The sequence below is a fragment of the Rhinolophus sinicus genome, linkage group LG14 (genome assembly GCF_036562045.2).
Source record: "Rhinolophus sinicus isolate RSC01 linkage group LG14, ASM3656204v1, whole genome shotgun sequence".
NCBI lineage: Eukaryota > Metazoa > Chordata > Mammalia > Chiroptera > Rhinolophidae > Rhinolophus > Rhinolophus sinicus.
In genome coordinates this window covers 456,136-479,440 of record NC_133763.1, presented here as the reverse complement: position 1 = coordinate 479,440, position 23,305 = coordinate 456,136, and the positions used below count along the sequence as shown (strand labels likewise).

The window sequence follows — 23,305 nt, the reverse complement described above, 5'->3', positions numbered from 1 at the left end:
GGGCCCGCCGGCCGCGCCGCGCCAATCGCCGGCCTCGCACCTGCGAGGAGGCGCCGCCCGCCCACCGCGGCGTCCGGAGCGTCCCCGGCGCTGGCTCCGCGCGGCAGGGGCGGAAGCTGCGCCCTGAGCGACCCGGCGCCGGGCCCGGCCGGCCGCCCAGCCGCGGCTTCCGGGCGCCGCCACCCGCGACCCCCGACCCCCGACCCCGCCGGGCGGCCCCGCCGGGGGAGGCGGCGGCTGTGGCGGCCGCGCTCCATGCCGGTGTGGTGCTGCCGCTGCTCCCTGCCCGGGCATTTCAGGTGACTTCCCCGCCGGGGAGGGACGCGAGGGGGGCGCAGGGGCGCGGCCGGCCGGGGTCGAGGGGTCCGGGCGGGGCGGGCGCCGGGACGCGCGGCCTCCCCTCCCCCGGCCGGGGTCCTGCGGGCTCGGGGACGCTGCGAGGCAGCCCCTCTGCCCCCTCGCCGTGCCAGGCCCCGAGCCGGCCGGGCACGCGGATGCAAAGTTCCAGGGAGGGGTCGCCAAGCACCCCCTTTTCAGTTTTTTATGTCTTTTAAGTGGCCGGGCGGAAGGGCGGTCGGGAACCATGTTTTCCGTGTGACGATCTAGTTACCGGAGGCTCGGACTTGGTAGTCGCTGGAAGCCATGCACCCTGAGGAGACCCGAGCAGCGTGGCGGCCAGACTCCCGAGGGAGGTCTTCAGGGGTGACACCTCTAAAACAGAAGTGCACGCGTGTTCTAGACTTGGCAGTTAGGGGCAGAAAGACCGAGGACACTTGCAAGTGGGTTCAACCCCGTGGTGACTTGTTCAGCTTAGGAAGACTTGGTCAAGTCCCTTATTTTACTTATACGAATTACCAGAATCGTGACGCGTAAAACTTCTTTTTGTGTCAAACATGAAACTCTCATCATGAGTTCTTAAGTTGGAGTTCATGCATAGAATTTAAGTGGCCCATGAACTTGGATGTAAAGAAAGGTAGAGCAAGCACTGTTTTCACTAAACTTTAATAATCGTTATCTAATACTTTCTATTATGAATAGAAGCAACAAATCACAGTAATATTTGTGACTGTCGTCACGAGAAACCACAACATACTTTCTTATAACATTGCAGTTGCAGATATCTAGAAATACTGTTAATGCTTATTTCTTCAAAATTACAGTAGTTATTACATATCACTGAACTTGTTATTTAAGAGAAGCACATACAGCCATTCCTCTTTTTATGGCGTTTCACAGGTGCTGTAATTTTTATAAACTGACGGCAAGACCCTCCACCAGCAAAAATATTTCCACTCGCTTGATTGCGAGGCCGGCTCTGTGGCCGTGGTCTGGATCTGAACGTGCAATGTCTCCGAGGTGTGCCTGCATAAACACAAGTCACAAGTTTACTATTTAAAACTGTTGTAATATAATTGGTTTCCATGTGAATGCTTATGTATCTTTTGTGTGTTTAAGATTACTCGAAGAAGAGGTCCAGAGGCTTCACAAAATTGCAAAAAGGGTGTAAGGCACAGAGGAAATTCAGAACCCCTGTTGTAATGGAGAACAGCAATCTAGGCTTGCCTGGCTTCTCAGTTTTGTAGGAGTCTCTGAATTCTGGATATCTTTAAAAAATGGTTTTATATAATAAACTGCTGGATTTTAAGTTTTAGGCAAATTTGTTTGTTACCTACTCTATAGACAGTGGCTTGAGAGTGTCAGATACACTTTGGAGGGTCTTAGCAAACAGGTTCCCCTAGCGACTTAACTGCAGCCCCTGAGAAAAGAACATGCATTTCTGAAAGTGCTGTTCAAAAGCCTTTTGATACTTTTGGGTGCAGCTGAACTCCAAGGACACAGCTTGGGGTCATGTCCATTCAGCTGACCCCAGTGGCGAGTATCATATGCTTACCTCTTTGTACAGAGATTGGAAGGAGGGGATGAAAACAAGGTATTTGCTAAATTTCGATCTTGAAGGGTAAAGGAAAACAAGCCAGCTAGCCAAAAAATAAATATTGTGATTAATAAACCCTATTTTCATTGTACAAACAGCTATATTGTACCTAAAATTTTTAGAATACAACATTAATATTTAAAACAGCTCCTTTAGGAAGAAGTTTATAATTTACTCTTTTTTTTTTTTGCAATTTCATTTTAACACGTTGCGTCCGGCGGGGTTTAAATCCCTCGTGAAGATTCTCGTGATCCGTATGCAACGTGTTAAAACAGGTTGTGACAACATCTATATTTGGATCTTGTCTAATATCTGAAAGGATAGGTATTATGAGAGCTGTCCAGTAACTTTCCGAGGGAGAAAACCCCATACTTCCTGTTCATTTGTCACATTAGAACCTTCTTTTCATAGGGTAGTATCAATTTGGTACCAATGTAGGGTCATGCTTCCGAAAACTATAAAAATTCAGATAATAAGCATTTCATTTTGGTTTGATCATTTAAAGACATATTGTTAAATGTGAGAAAAGTCTTTTTTTTACCAAGTATTATGCCTATGCCATCCTTTTAAATTTGTTTTGAGACTTTGGACCATAATGTTTCAAAATATTAGAGGGCTTCCAAAATGGAAGGCCTCTAAAATCATCTTATATTTCAAGCTCTTAACTTGATGTCTAACAATAGGGAAACTGTTTTCCCATGTGTGTGAAGTGCTGTTCTCTACTCTTTCCTAAAATGTAATTATATATAGATGTGTTCATTCTAATCTAATTAGTGCCCCCAAATAAAGGAAAAGTAGATTTTGTTATTACTCAAAATAAATATTTATTTATTTTTTTGGTGAGGAGGAAAGCGTCCTTTATTCTAGATCCCAGCAGCTAGGGAAGATGGCAGACTCATGTCTAAAAAACCATCTTCCTAAATACTTTTTTAAATAGAACAAAAATTTATCAAATTGGATATCTAAAGTGGAAATGTGCACTGTTCATAGACCTGTGATTTAGTATGCTATACTGTAAAACACAGTAATACTAAGTATAACTTAGACTCTGAAGTTTTTAGGAAGAATACTTACTAGAAGACCTGTGTTTCACTGTGGCCTGATGTAAAACCAGTGAACCATATTTTTGGTTTTTGTTTCTCTTGATTCGGTTTTTCCTATTGGTGTTAAACTGGTATTCAATTTATCAAACACCCTATAAGTTTATTACAGACAGTTTATTCTCATTATTACATGTTATATACAGATTACATACACATAGTGTATACCAATGACTAGTAGAATACCAAAACAAAGTACCTATACTGCACAGAGAATTTAGATCAGGTAAAACTTTGGTTCTCCTAGTCCACTTGAGTCTTGGGATAGACTCGAGTTAAGCTGCTCGAGGCCCACACGCACAAAAAACCTACTAGACCTAATAAATGAACCCAGCAATATTGCACAATATAAGATCAACATACAGAAATCAGTTGTATTTCTATACACTAACAATGTGCAGTCTGGAAATGAAATTAACAAAACAATTCCATTTATACTAGCATCAAAAAGAATGAAATACTTAGGAAAAATTTTAACAAAAATGTAAGACAAAACTAATAATACTGAATGTCAACTATGATTGAAAAACATAATAAATGTGTATATATAATAAAAAAATGTAAGGCAAGAATAATTTTAACAAAAGAAATATAAGATTTATACACTTAAAACTACAAAACATCACTGAGAATAATTAAAGAAGACCTAAATAAATGAAAAGGAATCCTATGTGTATGGATTGAAAATCTTAATATTCTGAGGATAGCAGTATTTCTCAAATTGATCTACAAAACCAGTGCAATCCTATCAAAGTTCTAGGTGCCTTTTGTTCAGAACGGCATATACAATTGCACAGAACCCAGAGTAGCCAAGACAGTCTTGATAAAGAACAAAGTTGGAGGGTTCACAACTCCAGATTTCAGAATTTACTACAAGGAAAGAGGAATTAACAGTGTGGTGCTGGCATAAAGATAAATATATCATCAATCAGTGGAATAGAATTCAGAGTCCAGGATAAATCCTTACATTTATGGTCACTGAGTTTTCCATGGGATCCCAAGACAAAGGGGAGATAACAGTCTCTTCAACAAATGGTGCCAGGAAAAATGGACAGCCACAAACAAAATAATGAAGTGGGACTCCTCCCTCATACAATATAGAAAACTAACTCAAAATAGATGAAAGATCCAAATGTAAGAACTAGAACTATGAAACATATAGAAGCATTGGAGTAAATTGCGACCTTGGACGAGGTAGTTGTTTCTTAGATATGACAGCAAAAGCACAGCAACAAAACAAAAAATAAACTGGATTTGATCAAAGTTTAAAACTTTTGTGATTAAAAAGACAACATAAAGTGAAAAGGTAACCCACAGAATGGGAGAAAATACTTGCAAATGATGTATCTTGAAAAGGGTCTTGTATCAGAACATATAAAGAATTTTTGAAGCTCAGCAATAAAAAGACAACCCATTTTAAAGTGTGCAAAGGATTTGACTATTTCTCCAAAGAAAATACTTAAGTGGCCAATAAGCACCTGAGAGGATGTTGAACATTAGTCCATTACTGCATGAGCATGTCAGAATGCTAAATCTAGTTTCTAAGGAGGCAACTGGGAAGGTAGGTAGATTGGAACTCAACATTAACATCTTTTCATATTTCAGTATCTGAGAATTAATAAATTTATAAACCCCATTTCTTTTACCAAAGTGCACAATTTATAACATGTAAGTATTGTAACTTCCTTAAAATGTTATGTGATTTTGTTCTAAATATACAGCCTCTAATGCATCCACCTTTTGATTAATGAGAGAAAAGTAAAAGAAACTACCCATTCCTAGAGCTCTGAGAATTATACAATATTGTGTCGTTGGTTATTAAAGAGACCTTATTTAGGACTTGTCTTATGTAGGACTTGACTATAAAGTACTAAAGAGACATTAGCAGCTATTTAGGATTTCTGACATTGAAAGTGGTGTAGGTTGACATGTATCTAAGCTACTAATTTGAAAGCATTAATCTTTTCTCCTGGTATAGAACTGTTGAATATATATGGCCTAAATCTGAGTAATGAGATTTTTTTTATAAAGGCTATACTGACTATACATCTTGTTTTTGTTCCATGTTTGTTTTTTTAAAAGAAACTATAGAGACACTGAAACCGAAGGAGAGATTTTTAATTCCTTAGTGCAATATTTTGGTGATAATTTGGGGCGAAAAGTTAAAGCTATGCCATTAGTTGAAGAAACTTCTTTACTTGAAGATTCATCAGTGACTTTGCCTATGGTAGTAATAGGTAAGTTACTCCATTTTATCTCTTAAAATTAGTTATGAACCTTTTACAAATGTAGTTACATAACACAAGTTTTTAGGATTGTACTGGTAAGTATTTTTAGGTTTGAGATGTTAAAACAACCAATAGCCAAATATTTAGAGAGATTAATTGGTGTATCTGATATGAGGCCCTGTGTTAGAGTGCTACATCCTTTCGTTAAAGGACTGATATGACTCTATTGTTTTAAAATACTGTCTGTCAGTTGCGTTGCTTATATGAAGTGTCATGGTAATGCCGACAGCGAGTATTGTTAGAACCTTCTGTGTACATATTAGATTAGACCTAGCACCCTATCGTCCCCTGATGTAGTGCACATGCAGACAGGAAAACAGAAGTTGAGAAAGTTGTGCAAGTTAGTAACCAGTGCTCAGTAATGAACACTTGGTACTTTGCAGTAATGTTTGTAATTACCTTAGCCATAAGATTTCTATTATATGTCCTTTGCACCACCTCAACAGACAGGCATGTATTAAAAATAAAGCTATTAATAAAAACTACTTCAGAATACTAAAGGTTTTTATGATTGTTTTATTGCATGTATTTAATTACCTGTCATGTGTATCTTCCACCCAATATTCACACTCACACGAGGTAGCCAAGTACTGTAGTGTGAAGCCAAGCTGAAGAAAAGAAATATGGGACGTAGTGTACCTCAATGGCAGACGACTTTCCTTAGTTTCTTTGATAGCCTGTTTTATCATAAGTCGGGGTTGGATTTTATAAAATGCTTTTTCTGTATCTGTTGCTATTATGATTTTTCTTATTTAGTTTTGTCTTTGGATTCAAGGAAATTAGCTCTTTGCCTCAGGTCTTTACTCCCATTATTTGTCATTCGTTTATAATTTTTACAAAGGTAAATGGTTTATTTTCTTGTCTTTTGAGTTTTGTGTTATGCTTAAAGGCTACCCCCTCCAGCATTATAAGTAGAAATCTTACCCACTTTCCTAATATTCTTATGTTTTTACTTTTCATATTTACATTTTTGAGCCTGTTTTATTTGGGACAAAATATTAGGTCAGGAACAGGATTTTTTTCCCTGTGGCTCACAGCTGTCCCAGTTTGATTAAATTTTTGATAGATGTAGATAATAGAGAAGGGGCACCCCAGACTAAAGGAACTACAGAAATGGGAGTAGTGCAACAGATTCAACAGAAAATCCAGTTTGGTTTTAGTTAAAGCATACAAAAATATAGGAAGGCAGGATAAGGAGATGGTTGAGACTAGAACATGGAGAACACTGGGTATCAGACACATGCAGTTAAGGCCTTTAGAATTGAGGTGGGTAACATGCTGAAGAGCATGTGATACCGAAACTCTGGAATGTAGAAAGTGATTTTGGACGTGAATCTTAGGGAGGAGAAACAGAAGGAGCCTTTTTGTCTTCTGAGTGAGAGTATAGGAGTGAGACTAGCAGACAACTGAATGGATATAGATGACAAAATAGGTGTAGAACCAGAACCTGACTTAGGATTTTGCTAGTGCCATACACTGAAAAGGGATGGTGTTTAAAAGGAGAGGGCACCTAAATGAAGGAACTCGTGAATTTGCTTTTGAACACATTTTAATTATTAGTGGGTCTATCAGGTGGGGTGAAGAAGTAGCAAATGGAAATGTGGAATATATTTTGGGGGAAGAAGTCAGCATAGGGATCTCATTTTGGGAGTCAGTAGCATAGAGAGTTGAAGCTCTGAGTAGATGAGCTTCCCGATAGAAAACAGGAGTGAAGATAAAAGTCAGAATCATGTGAATACTTGGTTTTGAGACTTTAGAGAAGAAGGAATTGGTGAGGGAGAAAAGCCAAGGAATAGGCTTATGAAGATGCATGCCACACCCCTCTCCACCTGTTTCTTTCTTTTTTTTTTTTTTTTTTTTTGTAGGAAATGGACCCTCAGGGATCTGCCTTTCTTACATGTTATCAGGCTACAGGCCATATTTATCACCAGAAGCAATACATCCAAATGCAATCTTACATAGTAAATTAGAAGAAGCAAGACATCTTTCCATTGTTGATCAGGTATTATTTCTCACGGCAATCCTTTTAATTTTTTAGACTGAAACAAGATTAGTTTTCTATTTAAACACTGTGTTTAATTGAAAATCCTTTCTTCTAAATAAACTTTGTATCATTTCTGTTTTAGATTAGTAAATATATTCTGAGTTACTTTTAGGAATCCATGTGGATTCTTAAACATCAATTTGTTTTCCTGGATTGATAAGAGCAGAATTCCCAAATGATTTCCTGATAAAGTTCTAATAGGTGCTCTGTACTTAAATAAGTTTGTGACGTGTTGCCTTTTATAACTGCAGTGTCACCATAGACATATTAAGACATATAGCATATTAAAGGCATCTTCAAGTCTTGCAGTGAAAGGGTCTGATTAGATTTGTTGAAACCCAACCATTTCTCCTTTTCATTTGACCCAAGAACCTAGTAGGATCTCACAGAACATCAGTGTTCTGTGACACGCTATCTGGGAAATGCAGCATTAGTATAATGCCCTTCACTTTAGTTACGATAGCTGTTTGTTTGTTTGCTTGAAACTCTATCTGCCTTTTTTCTTTTAAAAAACAAAAACTCCATTCAGGACTTGGAATACTTGTCTGAGGGCCTTGAAGGCCGGTCATCCAATCCAGTCGCAGTGCTATTCGACACACTTCTGCATCCCGGTGCCGACTTTGGGCACGATGACCCCTCCGTGTTGCACTGGAAGTTAGAGCAGCATCACTACATCCCTCACATCGTCCTCGGGAAAGGGCCACCCGGCGGAGCCTGGCATGTGAGTTTCTTTTCCTCAGCACTTTAGTGTATGTCAGCTGATAAGACCACGTGGATTCTTACACATTATATGATGTGTACTGAATTTTATCTGAGAATTTTAATCCTGTTCAAGTAAATGTGGGTTAATTACTAGAAGCTAGGCCAAATTTGACTACTGATAGATAGTCTTACTATAAGCATTTCTCTATACTATTTTATAAGAATTATATAGAAAATATTTCAAGAATATTTTACATAGTAAAAAATTTTAAATTTGTATTCATTTTAGACTTTACAAAATCTCACACAGTATTTCATACCAATATCCATTATTTCTCGTCATTTTCAAGATCTTAAGTGAAAATGTATTGTAAAAGAAAGAAGTTGTATTAGTGTGCTCGGGCTGCTCTAACAAGCTACCACAGACCCAGTGGCTTACACAGCAGATACTTTCTCCTCAGAGTTTGCAGGCTGTGACGTCCAGGGTCAAGGTGCCAGCCTGCACCCGTGGTGAGGGCCCCTTCCTGGCTTGCACACAGCGGCTTTCTTGCAGTGTCCTCACGTGGTGGAGCACCTGATCTCTCTTTCTTCCTCTTCTTATAAAGCCACTAATCCTGTCGCGAGGGCCTCACCCTCATGGCCTTGTTTTAGGCCTATTTACCTCCAAAAGGCCCCATCTGCAAATACCATCGCATTGGGGGTTCCAGCTTCCCATGGAGTTGTGACACAGTTTAGTCCACAGCAGAGGTTTAACCCGAGAACTGGTTAACCCAGAGCATCTCATTAGAGGCAGCAACTAACCGTTATTATTCTTCACTTCTGCATCCTTGGCAGTTAGCAGTCCCTAGTGTGTCGAGTGCTCAGTGTTTGCTCTGGACGCAGGGAACCAAGTCACACCGGCACACGGGTGTGCAGAAACACACTCATCAATCGACTATCCCAAGGGTCCGAGGGTGTCTCCCTGGAGGCGGCCAAGGACCAGTTCTGCAGACACACCTGTCAGTAGCGCGTGGGGCTAAAGCAACCCACGGTTGCTGAGCTCGTCCTTTCCTGCACTAATGGTTTCACTCCTTGAAGGACACTAACGCTTTCTCTCTATTAAAGTGTCACACAGCCTGTTTGCTCTCCCTTTCTAATTTGCGCTACTCAAAGTGCACTTGTGTCCTCTCAGAAACAGTCCCCATTCTGTATGTGCCCACAGTACTTGTCAGGCCTGCGTCCCCTCATGACAGCAGGCATCCATGGCGAGGTCGCATGGGGGGAAAGCAGATTGGGAGAAAAATGAAGAGATCGAGGGCTGAGGGTTCTCATCCCACCGGAAGAACTGGTGCACTGGGAATAAATTTAAGAGACTGTAGACAGTGGAACGCTGGTGCTTTAAGGGTGTTGCTTTGCAGCCAAGAAGACTGTGGCTCCAGGTAACTTCTGATGCACATTCTTAACAGCTGTCCTCCTGATGCTCCTCGTCTCGCATCTCGTTCTCATGCTGGTACCGGGCCCAGGCTGCCTGAGAGCACTGGCAGCTGGCTGCCTTTGCTCACAAGGGACCTGTGTACTGTCACAAGTGAGAGGCTTCAGAGGCCTCACACAGAGGAAGTGTGCTGTCAGTGCTGGCTCGTAGTCGCCAGTCCCTTTCCCAGTCCTGGGCTGTACAGAAACAGGGCAAGAAGAGTTAAGAGGAAAGAAGCCATAGCCTAAAAGAGCTGATTAGAAGAGATGGCCGAGGTCACTGGGACAGGTACTGGTGGCCCTCGGGCTTTCCTCGCTTTGTACTGAGCGAAACATAGCGGCGCCCTTTAAAGGCAACGTTACCAGCGTGGTCTGTTCTAACCAGGCAAGCACTGCTTCTTTCCATGCTTCTCGGAAGACACGCTGCCGTTCCCATACCACGTAGACTGCAGTTATAATTGATAGGGATGCTGCCCATTAAAAAATTCTAACAGCAAGATGGGAAGACATCTAAAGTATGGAAATTAATGAACTTTCCTCCTTGTGTGTAAAAAGTGAAACTACTGATTTGTTCCTCTAACCTGATCTACAGTTGGGCTACCATGACTACAGCCAGAGCTATCAACATTGTGTAGGCATCGGGTAATAGTGTAAGTTTGTTTTATAAATGTATAACTACATGAAAGGAGGAATATAGATACTACCAAGTGATGGAAGTATTATTTAAAAGTTTATTGCACTATACTTTTGAGAGTTAATTTACACAACCATTTAGGATTTCTTTGAGCTCTCCTTATCCAGACTCTAACTTGCAGTAAATAAGATGGATTGAGTTTAAAAACAAAAATCAATGTTACTGCTTAAGTGTGTTTTTGATTGTCCATTTTTTATTCAAATAGAATATGGAAGGCTCCATGTTGACCATCAGCTTTGGAAATTGGATGGAGCTACCTGGACTTAAATTTAAAGATTGGGCATCTAGTAAACGAAGGTAAAGATCAAACTATTAAAATTATTTGGTGTACAATGGAAGAGTGTCAGCAAATGTCAGAATATTTATGATCCTGTCCCAGATGAATAACATAAATGTGTATGTCTTTCAAATAAAAAGCCTTTTTGCTGCAGAGATTAGGAGCTCATTTCCACTTAGAGATGTTACATATGAAGCCCAGAGGTAAGGAGGGAAGGGCTGGTCTGTACGCTGGCTTCCTGACTTCTCTGCTAATCGTGAATTGATCCCATCCTGTTAAACCAATCTATATATGTTCTCATCCACCCACATATCCTTTCCACATCTTACTTTTACCAGTAGATACGTAACTGCACGTGTGTATATCTCATGTATACATACCTAGAGGGTCTGACTTTCTGAGAAGAATGGATACGATTAATGATTTAGAATGATGGGATAAACTAGAATCTGTGATGTAATTGGTTATTTGGGTATAGAGGTAAATATTTAATAAGAAAGTAGGAGTAACAGAAGAAATCTCAACTTGGAAGAATACAAGTTTATTTTGGGAAAAAGAGCCCAAAACTTAAAATATATATATATGAAAAACTCCATTTTCAAGGACAGTAAATATTAGATAGGAATTACCAAGTCGGAGAACCTACTCTAATTTGACTACTCACAGAAACAGTAAGTAAAAGGAGGAAGTTACTTAACCTTTGTTAGGACAGGGCTGTAACATGTGAATGCTTCACTTCCTGCCAGATAGAAACCATGTTCACCACAGAAATTATCCTTACTTTGGGAAGATTTCAGAAAGCAAGTTTGGACCAGCCTGGGTAATTGAGATGTTTTAAATCTCTCAACTGTCCTTTTGGGTTTTTTAAAAAGGAATTTTATAATATATAGGTCTGAAGTGTAAAGTTACAAAATCAGGCAAGATGGACAACTTCCTGATTTTCATAAGCAAGCGATATTGCTCAACGTTTGTCCCTTTGCAATGTGGGTAAGAAAGGAAAGCTTTATGGTTTATGTACCAGAAGCACTTGTCCTTCTAAATTGGGGATGCTGTGTATAGAAGTAACGTGAAAATGAATCTTGTGATAAATAGTACCCTTTGCATAGCATTAAGAGAAGATTCTTAAATCTCTAGAGATTGCAGTTTGAATCCTGAACCTATTATAACTTCTGATGTTGTGACCCTGGTCAAATAAATAGCTGTCAACTTGCTAGTCTGTAAAATGGAGAGAATAATAGTAACTACTACATAGGGTTTCTGTAAACGTTGAGAGTTTACATTCTAAATCTTAATTATTATAGTCATTAAACTTTAAGAAGAAAAATCTGTATGATTTTTTTCCAAATACAAGGTATAATGAATTACGTGAAATGATTTGGTGTATTTTTCCTGCTACTTAGCTCTAATTGGGGCGCAGTGTTTAGGGGTGCTGAAACTGGCTTTAAAGTTCAAGTGGAAAATGAATGGTGTACTAATGTATTTTTTTCATAAAGATATTATATACTGCTTAGGAGTAGGAAAACACAAATGTTTTATTTACTAGGGCGTAAGATGATTTTGTTCAGCAGAAGACTGACTGATCTGACTTATTTTTGGTCAGTAGGAAAATAGAAAGCAACTTAACTAAAAGTTTGGTCAAGAAGGTACACACTATCTATAAGAAGTGTGTGTATTACAGCGAGACCTGTACCATATCTCAGTAATTATTAATCTAAACCATTTAGCTTGTACTAACTGTATAGAACATAGACTGAGTAGTGTATTTATAGACTCAATTGTTTAGGTTACAATTGTGAGATAGACTATCAAGTAGCCAGTTTTCATATATCCGTATTTTAACGCCTTCATTTGATAAAAGTTTATTGATAAAGGCAGCTAGTGTGAACAGATACTACGCCAGACACTAGAGAAACAAAGATGCGGTAAGTACAGTCTGTCCTCATGGCACTTCCTCTTGTGAACTAAAAAGAAATCTTAGCTTTCTTTTGTAAACTGTTAGGATCATTTCTAGCTGAGACAGTTGAGAGCGATTAAAAACATGTGACAGCTTACTAGATGGAGAGGTACTCATTTGTCCTCACAGGGTATTTTGCCTTCTTTTACAGGAACCTAAAAGGGGATCGCGTTGTGCCCGAGGAGGTGGCTCGCTACTATAAACACTATGTAAAAGTCATGGGTCTCCAGAAGAATTTCAGAGAGAACACGCACATTACCTCTGTGTCTAGGCTCTACAGAGATCACGACGACGATGACGGTGGCCAGGACAGTGGTATTTCAGCACAGCAGCTCCAGATCGACAAGTCCAAGTTTATCAGAAGAAACTGGGAGGTCCGGGGCTATCAGCGCGTAGCCGACGGTTCCCAGGTTCCCTTTTGTCTCTTCGCTGAGAACGTGGCCCTGGCAACTGGAACGCTGGACTCTCCTGCCCATCTGGAGGTTGAAGGGGAAGATTTTCCTTTTGTGTTTCACTCTATGCCTGAATTCGGAGCGGCTGTGAGCAGAGGAAAGTTGCGTGGCAGAGTGGACCCAGTGTTAATTGTGGGCTCCGGGCTCACTGCAGCTGACGCAGTACTGTGTGCTTACAACAATAATATCCCTGTGATTCATGTATTCCGCAGACGAGTAACGGACCCAAGTTTAATTTTCAAGCAGCTTCCCAAAAAGCTTTACCCAGAATACCATAAAGTCTATCATATGATGTGTACTCAGTCGTGTTCTGCAGACTCCAATCTTTTATCTGATTATACCAGTTTTCCTGAGCACCATGTGCTTTCCTTTAAGTCGGACATGAAATGCATCCTTCAGAGCGTTTCTGGATTGAAGAAAATCTTTAAACTCTCTGCAGCAGTGGTGCTGATAGGTTCTCACCCCAATCTATCTTTTCTGAAGGAGCAAGGCTGTTACCTGGGCCATAACTCAAGCCAGCCAATCAGCTGTAAGGGTAATCCTGTGGAAATAGATGCATATACCTATGAGTGTGTCAAAGAAGCCCACCTTTTTGCATTGGGTCCTCTAGTCGGAGACAATTTTGTTCGATTTTTAAAGGGAGGGGCACTGGGTGTTACACACTGTTTAGCTGCAAGACAGAAGAAAAAGCAGCATTTATTTGTTGAAAGAGGAGGCGGAGATGGGATAGCTTAAAGCAGCTTTACAAGTAATTTATATGGACAGTTTACCATTAAAGATTTTTACTAGTGTTTTTGCAGTGTACTGGCTTGAATTTTTTGGACTTGAATTAACTGGAAGAGAGCCTCAAGCTAATAATTTTTTAAAGTTATAAGAACTTGGTGTTCAGATTTATATCGTAATGTATCAAGGGTGTCACTGTCAGACAAATGGAAACACTGCCAATTTAGCATACTTTAAGCTCTCACTAAAAGTCTTTTCTTCCAAGAGGTACTTTTTGTGATCATTTTTGGTTATGTTAGGATTGATTCCAAAATATTACAGCCTGAACCTATAAAACCACATAGTCATTAGGCTAGAAATTGTCCTCACTACATATAGGGTGACCTTGCTACTCACAGAGTGGTCCAGGGACCAGCGTCAGCTTCTTCTGTAGCTTGTCAGAAGTACAGACTCTCACACCCACCGCAGACTTAGAGTCAGAGACCACATCTGATTAATGAGCTCCTCAAGGAATACGTATGCTCAGGAAAATGGGAGGCACGCTGGCCACAAAGAAAATGGACGTGAGGGGTGGATGCTGGAGGTGGAGTGGGGTAGAAGGCATTTAAACTCAGGTTTTATTTATTTTGAAATTACCAATTGTATAAATCTAACTTATTACCAAATATGATCTTTGAAAAAATATTTTTATTGCTGAAAGCTCGACAGATACTTCGTATTCTTAGCTTCTAATAATTTCAACAGTCCGATAGTGCTGGCAAACACCCAGCATTTGCCAAGATGTTCTCTGGAGATTTATTCTCTACTTAACTAGCATAACACAACCTAATTTGCAGTTCAATAGATTGTGAATGGAACTACCTATCCCTTTGTGAACACGGAGTTCATTTCTATCACTGACACTAAGGTATCTGGGCATAAGTACTTCTAATATTGTAATACTATTTGGGTATTGCCAGAATTATTAAAGATTAAAATTGAAAATAAGATTAAAATCTGTCTTTTCCATTCCTAATATGATTACTTTCAAATTTGTTCATACTCGTAGATGACACAGCAACTCATTCTGTGGTTACTTATTGAATTGTATGCTTACCCTGATTTATATTTATTTAGGTGTGCATAATGTCTGTATCTTCATACAAAGTCTTTTAGTGTTAGACAGAAAAGTCTTCTGAAGTTCTACATGGCAAATTAAATTTCTCATATTCTCTCTTGCACTCTCGCACTCTTGGTAGAATTTATTTCATCTGAAATGTGTTTACTGAACGTATAATTTTTTTTTTTTAGTATTAAAAAAATGGACTAAAGTGTCATTTTGCTGTCCAGTTTTTGCAGTGTTATGTGCTTACAGGATCACAATTCACCTTCAAATAGAATTGTTTAGAATATACTTTCGTCTACAACTAGCTGTCTCAGATAAACCAATGAATTCTTACACTCTTGATAACTCATGTCTGAGTAACGATTTTAGAAATGTGATCGTTTTAGTTTATTATAATGGTAACTTTTTTCAAATTAATTTCAGATCTACTGGAACTGATATAACATCTCTGACTACACTTAGATTGAGCACTCTCTTGCCTGCCTGTTCTTTTGAGCTCTGAAGAATGAGTTGGACTGGATGTTTTCTTAACGTTACTTCTAAATCAAAAATGACATTGTCATAAAGATGTTTTCTAGGGAAGGATAAGAACTGTTGACATCCCCTTGGGTGTCAAAAGCTTGCTCTTATCCATAGCATGTATGTGATGAGATTATTCACCAAAAAAAAAGACTTCAAGTAAAGTTCTAGTAAGGCCCAAAATAAGCCTGGTGAATAATTCCATAGTTAGTTACTTTCCAGTTTTCAATTACCTCTCAAACCTAGCTGCTATGGGTCGCCAATAACATTAAAGCCATTTCTCTGATGTTCTACACTCCTGTACTCTTAAATTAATTTCTGTTCCATAATTACAAGCCTTATTCTTCAGTGTCATCAACCAGCTACTCAGGGAGAGGGAGAAAGCACTAAATATTTGACTAGTCATATACCATGACGTGGGCATCTCTCCTTCATCCCTCTAAAGTCTAGCTCTTGAAAGAATGTTTAAAAAACAGAATCTCTTTGGGGTTTTAAAAATAATACAATAAGGGCTGGCCCGGTGGCTCAGGTAGTTGGAGCTCTACACTCCTAACTCCGAAGGCTGCCGGTTCGATTCCCACATGGGCCAGTGGCCTCTCAACCACAAGGTTGCCGGTTCAACTCTTTGAGTCCCGCAAGGGATGGTGGGCTCTGCCCCCTCCAACTAAGATTGAACACGGCACCTTGAGCTGAGCTGCCTCCCAGAGGGCTCAGTTGGTTGGAGCGTAGGCTCTCAACCACAAGGTTGCCAGTTTGATTCCTGGACTCCCGCAAGGGATGGTGGGCAACTAGCAACGGCAACTGGACCTGGAACTGAGCTGCGCTCTCCACAACTAAGACTGAAGGGACAACAACTTGACTTGGAAAAAAAAAGTCCTGAAAGTACACACTGTTCAATAAAGTCCTGTTCCCCTTCTCCAATAAAATCTTTAAAAAAGGCAGCACAACGAAAATTTAAAAATAATACAATAAAAATAGTCACTTCTAAGTGTTTAAGTCAGTCTTAGAGTGTGAACTGCATTTAACCACTTTTTTGAAAATCTAGTAAGTTTTATCATGTAATATGTTTCCGTAGAATCAAATTCTAGTTAACAGATTTAAAAAAATCAGACTGAAAGGTATTTTAAATTATCTACCGTGTTTCCCCTAAAGTAAGACCTAACCGGAAAATAAGCCCTAGCATGATTTTTCAGGGTGACATAACCTGAACATAAGCCCTAATGCATCTTTTGGAGCAAAAATTAATATAAGACCCAATCTTATTTTTGGAGAAATACGGTAGTCAGTGGGAAATGGTGAAAAATCCTTCTAAATCCTGCTATTAAATAAAAGCACTTAAGTCCCAGCCTGTGGAACACGGGAGACACCCAGAATTAAATGAAACTAGACTGAATTTAAACGTCATTTAAACAAATCTAATTTGGTTATAGGGCTGCTATTGGATAAAACCATTTTGATCAGATCAGATCACAGTCTTTTAAACTACACTATACATTCCTAAGGTGAAAAGGGGGCCAGGTTGCTAAACCTACCCAGAAGAAGAATGGAGAAAACAGATAATTGCTGATTTTGACTGTTCCCTCCACCCCCAAGTTATTCAAGAAAAATGGTGTCGCTGGGGAGGTAGCAGGACAAAAAAATTAACTGATAAACCATAAAACAACTAAAAAACCTTCAAATTTAAAAGAACACCCTACTGGTTTCAGTTACGATAGACTAATGGGAATCGGACTTACCCTCTAGCAACTACTGGGGAAAAACCATAAAGCAATGTTTGTACACGATGGACAGCAGCCCTGGACTGACATTTAAGAGAAGAAGCGAGGTGAGGAAACAACTGGTGAGGTTGAAATCACCCTCACTTTCTGCCAGAGGCTGCTTCCCACACAACACTGGAAGTGGAGTAGGTGGAAAACATCCCAGTTCAGGGTCCCTGCTGGAGACGGAGGAGCAGGGTGCCTGAGGGAGATGCACTGAGATGCAGCTCCAGAAATCTGCATGATTTCCTTAAATCTGTCTCAAGAAAAGACTGAGTACAGTCACACAGATCCATCAAACAGAATATAGAGACTGCGGTCAATTTTTGACAAAGGATCCATGAATATACAATGGGGAAGGACAGTCTCTTCAATAAGCTGTGGTGGGAAAACTGGACAGATACATGCAAAGGAATGAGACCAGACCATTGTATCATCTACAAAAATCAATTCAAAATGGATTAAAACCTTGAATGTAAGACCTGAAACCATGAAAGTCCTGGAGGAAAACATTCACAAATCACGTATCTGATAAAGGGTTAATATCCAAAACATATGAAGAACTCACACAACTCAATAGCAAAAACCAAAGAATCCAATTAAAAAATAGGTTGAGTATCTAAATAGACATTTTTCCAAAGACATACAGATGACCAACAAGTACACGAAAAGGTGATTAGTCCCATCACTAATCAGGGAAATGCAATCAAAAGTACAACGCAAAAATCACCTCACAACTGTTAGAATGGATGTCATCAAAAAGAAGTGGTGAGGATGTGGAGGAAAGGGAACCCTGTGCACTGTTGGTGGGAACGTAAGCTGGTGCAGCTACTATGGAAAACAGTATGGAGGTCCCTCAAAAAATTAAAAATAGAACTATCATATGATTCAGCAATTCCACTTCGGGCTATTTACCCAAAAGAAATAAAATCACTATCACAAAGAGATACATGCACCCCCATGTTCACTGCAGCATCACTCACGATTGGCAATATATGGAACCAACCTAAGTGCCCAGCAATGGATGAATGGATAAAGAATATATGGCATATATACACATATCTACAATAGAATATCGATTCAGCCTTGAGAAAGGAAATCCTGTCATTTGGAATAACATGGATGGACCTAAAGAACATTACGTTAAGTGAAATAAGTCAGACAGAGAAAGACAAATACTCTATGACCTCACTTATATGTGGAATCTCAAAAAACCAAACTAGACACACAACAGATCGGTGGTTGCCTAAGGCAGTGGTGGGGAAACGTGTCAAGGTGATCAAAAGGTACAAACTTTCAGTTATAAGTTCTGAGGATGTAATTTACAGCATGCTGACTATTATTAACAATACTATTTTGTATATTTGAAAGCTGGTTCTCATCACAAGCAGAAAAAATTTGTGAGGTGACCAATGTTAACTAAATTTACCGTGGTAATCATTTTGCAATATATACACATAGGAAATCATTATGTTCTATACCTTAAACTAATTTATATCTCAGTAAAACTGGGAGAAACAGACAAATCCACAATTATAGTTGGTGATTTTAATATTCCTCTGAGTAACTGGTCAAACAAGTAGACAGAAAAATAGAAAGGATATAAAAGATGTCAATACATTAATTAACCTCAGACCTAACTGATATTTATAGAACACTACGCTCACAACCTGAAAATACACTTTCTAAGTATACAAAGAACATTTACCAAAACAGACAAACCATATGTTTGTCCATAAAACAAATGTCAGCACATTTCAAAAGGTTGAAAATCTTACTAAATATGATCTCTTACCACAGTGGAATTAATTTAGAAAGCAGTAACAAATAAATAAATAACATATCTTTTAATAGATGGAAAATTTTTATTTGGAAATTAAGTAGCTAACCCATGTATCAGTGAAGAAAGCATGTACAGATTAAGACATATATTTTGAACTGAATGCTAACACAAATATCCAAAGTTGTCACATGCAACTAATGCAGTAAATAGAGGGAAATGTATAGTTTTAAATATTGGTGTTAGAAAAGAAGAGGGATTTAAAATCCATGATCTAAGCTTCCATCTACAGGGGCTAGAAAAATAAGAGCAAATTGGACACAAAGTAATTAGAAGGAAGGAAATAAAGATGAGCGAAAATCAATGAAACACAAAAATGGCAAACAATAAAGAAAAATCAACAAAACCAACCATTCTTTAAAATTTTTTAAACAGAATTGATGAACCTTTAGCTAGATGATCAAGAAAAAGAGAACACATTTCTCTGAAAACAAGGATGAAAAAAGGGACATCACTATATATTACACAACTATTAAAAGTTTAACACAGGAATTTTATGAACAACTTTATACCTACAGAATTTTTTTAAATCTTAAAGAATCTACACAAAAAATCCTAAACTATGAGTTTAGCATGTTCTTAGCCTCTAAATTCAATATACAAAAAATAACTGCACTTACATGTATAAACAATACATCATTGCAAGATGAAATTTTTAAAAGTACCATTTACAACAGTATCAAAAATATTAAATATTTAGGGATAAATTTAAAATAGATGTGCAAACCTCTCTACTGAAACTATAAAATAATGCTGAAAGAAATTAAAGATCTAAGGAAATGAACAAATGTATTACGCTCATGGATTGGAAGACTGAATATTTTTAAGATGTCCATTCTTCCCAAATCAAGTTTTAGATTCATTGTATCTCCACTGAAATCCTAGATTTTTTTGGATAGAAATTGATATGCTTCATGGACTTAAAGTACCTGATTTCAAGACCCACTAAACAGCTATAGTGATCCAAGTCAGTGTGCTATGAGCCTAAGAACGGACAAGCAGATCGATGCTACAGGACAGAGTTTAGAAACGGACCCATCTACATATGCTTGACTCATTTTTTACAAAGTTGCCAAGATAATAAGAAAGGACAGTGCTTTCAACAAATGGGGCCAGCCTGGACAGCCATATGGATAGTAAAATGAACCCTAACCCATACTTCATACTCAAAGATTAACTCATGTTGGATCAGATAGATATAAACATAAAAATATATAAAGCTTATAGAAGAAAATGGAATATTTTTGAAATTTTGATACTGAATCAAATATTTTAGGATACTAAAGCAAACATCAAGAAGAAAAAATTGATACGTTTGACCTTTCCAAAATCTAAAGCATCTGTTCATCAAAGAGATCATGAAAAACAGTGAAATATGAAAATAAAAATAATTCAGGCTAGGAGAAATATTCTCAATACACAAAAGAATTGCATCCATAATATATAAAGAACTTCTACAACTCAATTATAGTTGCCAGGGTAATGCAAATTAAAACCAGAATGACACATCACTGCATACCCAGGGTTAACGGATTAAAAGGAAGAACCTCTGGCAATCCCAATGTTTGCAGACAGGAGCACTTGTGGACAGGTGTAGGCAGGTTTCCTTAGAACGGGACTGTGGGCATGGCTGAGACCATTCCATTCCTCACCTGAAGCATGGAGACCACCAGCTTCACTGGCTAGTCGCAAAGCAAGACTGTTATTACTCAGAGACGCCAGTTCACCCACGAATAAGGCCTGGCCATTCCACTCATACGGTGTCCACACTCTCTCCAGCGTCACCACCATCATCATTTACGTGTTTATAACCCCCTATACTATTCTAATAACCTCCTCATTAGTGGTTTTTAATGTCTCAGTTTTGATGCCTGTACTAGAACTTGTACATTGGATCACCCCATTCCACTTCCTAGCAGCTGAGCATCTTCAAACCTCCACTTCTGACTCCCTGAGCGAGCGCCCCACCTGCCAGTAGGTTACTTAGTTCTGCCAAGTGGATGCTGGAGAGCCTGAGGTCAGGAAGGTGATAGTGAGGGAGAGGCCAAGTCCCATCGCTCCAGCGGCTCCTCTCCCAGGGACGTCACCCATGCCCCCCTCACTGTCCACTCTGGCCTGGAGCACGACAGGAGCACACACGTACAGTTGAGCACATGCTCCAGGGAGGCGTCAGTGAGTAGTGGCCTGCGGGCTGCTCTCAACAGTTTGGGAATTTTCCTTGAAGGCCCAGGTGAGAGCCTGCTCCTAGTCCGGCCGTTTTCAGCATCTCATTCTCTGTATTAAATCCTTTCCTGCTTAAAACGTCTATGGTGGTTTCCGTTTACTTCAACTGGAGCTATCCATACCTTCCGTTTCTTTGTATCTTACACATAATTAACATACTGATTTAAAAGTTCCCATTCAGAAACTGAGCGTAGCTCCCCCACTCCCTACCGAATAAAATCCAGGCTTCTTGGCCAACAGTTAAGGTTTTGTAACTTACTACCAAAACCAACGCTCCATTTTCAAGAATTCTTGTTCCCAGTTTGGGAGGCTAGCCTGTCCTGTGACATTCAGTTCCATGGCTTAGAGCAGCAAAATACACCTGTTCCCCCCTCATCATCCTGATACAGGGAAAAAGAGTGATTCAGTTCTGTTGTGCTTGTTTGTTCACAGCACTACTGCTCACCAGCCAGTCACACAGGCGGCCTTGTTACACCTGAGGGAGCACACTTCACGGAAGTCCTTTCTTCAATCTTGTAGAAGAAATTTGGACCATGAACATCATTCCAATAAGCAGCTGGAGACTCCCAGTGGTGTGACCAACCACAAGGCTTCAATGGTAGAATTGGGAAGAAGTCTGGAAAGAAGACACTCCGGGGTAATTACGACTGCAGAAAGGAAAAGGGGTGTGGGGTCCCTAAGTGCTGCTGGGAAATGGACAGTTGAGAGACTATGGCCCAAGGCCTGGCCACCTTCTCCTTGCCATCAGGAAGCTCAGCTAAAGCCCCACGCTAGAAATGGGGCACAGTTCTCATTCACCAAATGAAGGGATGTGGCAAGTTATACCCTCCCATCTTTTTCCTAGAACATGTGAAGGCTTAGAAAAGTGTCCCCAGGAGAGCCAGGGAAAAGCTGCATGCCTGCCCGCGCGGGGGCTGTGCCTCCACTGGCTCAGGGCAGAGCTAATGGCCCCCCGAAGGATCTGTGCACAGCAATGGGGGATATCCTCCATCTGCTTAACAAGACTTCCAGAGCTCAAAAGAACTCGAAGGGAATTCTCCAAACTCAGACTGTCATTTCCTAGAGAGCAGAGAACACTGCTCATTCACCTTTGGATCTAGTGCTGTGGACAGCAATGTTTTATATTTAATACAATTTTAATCATGTTTACCCAAACAAAGACTTTGAAGGGATAATAAAACAAAGAAACAAACAAGAAACAGCTAAGACACTTAGGAACGAACTCCTGAAAGGCAATGGTACGTTCCGAGGACTGGCCAGGGGTGCAAAGTGGCTCAGCCACCCTCACACGTGGTGCCTTCCCTGACGACAGAAGAGCACTGCATCTTCCATGAGGTCTAGCAATGGTACTTGTTACTTTATGGATCATTTTCATGCTACACTATTGCTACCAGCCTACAAAGGTAAGCGTGTTAGGGCGGCAGAACCTACATGAGACCAGGACGCTTTCAGGCAGAATCCAAAGCCTGTTCTACTTCCTAGGACATGATGTCCCAGTCTTTAGTAACCAAAGGACTTCACCGTAAGGCTCAGGTACAAAATGGCTTATATTACAAAATTTGAAAAAAGACATTCATTTTTCTTACCATGTCCCTTTAAGGTAGAAAGAAGACAATCTTACCATTTCTGCTTCACAGGTACCAAACCTGGGTCTCCAGGAAGCTCACAACAGAGGCTCACCCCGCTCAGTAAGGCCACCAGAGAGGGCTCTGCATTCCAGTGAGGTTTCTCCACAAGCTTGAGCGAGGCTGCCACGCTGTCCCCAGCTGCCAGTACTACTTTATGTGGTGACACCTTCACTACTGAAACCCATGTCATTCGGGCCACTTCAGTTCAAGGAAGACTATGCACATGGAAAAGGAAAAATTAAAAGCAAAAAGGATGTTCTGATATGCCTAGGATCAAATCAGTGAGAAGGTGCAAGGTGCTGCCCACTGCATGTTACATGCTATCGTTTCCATAGGAAATTGCTGAAAAGCGACATGCACAGCAGTCTGAATAGGCGTTACAAGTCTCTGGAGAGACCCATAGGAAGTGAGTCTCATGGATTCTTCTAAGGAGGGGAAACAATAACTTAACTAGGAGGACAGTGAGGCGAGACGTTTTAATCCTTTACTCTTTTAAACTTTTAGAATTTTGTACTATAACTGCATTAACTACTCAATAAATAAAAACCAAATTTAAAAATGAAAAAAAGAAAAATTACCATAAGAGATGAAAAGACAAAGACTGAAAACGAAACAAC

General features: G+C 39.7%; 2 protein-coding genes across 4 annotated transcripts in view; one reads left to right on the top strand and one right to left on the bottom strand.

The window, feature by feature from the left end:
* The first annotated feature begins 100 nt into the window (after positions 1–100).
* OSGIN2 (oxidative stress induced growth inhibitor family member 2) lies at positions 101–14,836 on the top strand. Of its 2 annotated transcripts, XM_074318990.1 has the most exons (7): positions 101–299; positions 1,237–1,356; positions 5,116–5,270; positions 7,187–7,323; positions 7,895–8,086; positions 10,416–10,507; positions 12,593–14,836. In XM_074318990.1, the coding sequence occupies exons 1-7, from the start codon at positions 256–258 to the stop codon at positions 13,626–13,628; spliced, it is 1,776 nt and encodes a 591-aa protein (XP_074175091.1). In that variant the 5' UTR covers positions 101–255; the 3' UTR covers positions 13,629–14,836. The 2 variants fall into 2 exon arrangements, with proteins under 2 accessions (XP_074175091.1, XP_074175092.1); XM_074318991.1 differs by lacking the exon at positions 1,237–1,356.
* NBN (nibrin) overlaps positions 3,132–23,305 on the bottom strand; it is a 53,761-nt gene continuing 33,587 nt past the window's right edge. The window contains exons 17-18 of one of the 2 annotated variants that reach the window (XR_012491795.1): positions 22,682–22,903; positions 3,132–21,676 (exon numbers count right to left, since the gene is read on the bottom strand). The gene's annotated coding sequence lies outside the window, so the exon portion shown is untranslated. Of the gene's footprint in view, positions 22,904–23,305 lie in introns of both variants that reach the window. The other variant, XR_012491794.1, reaches the window with a different exon arrangement.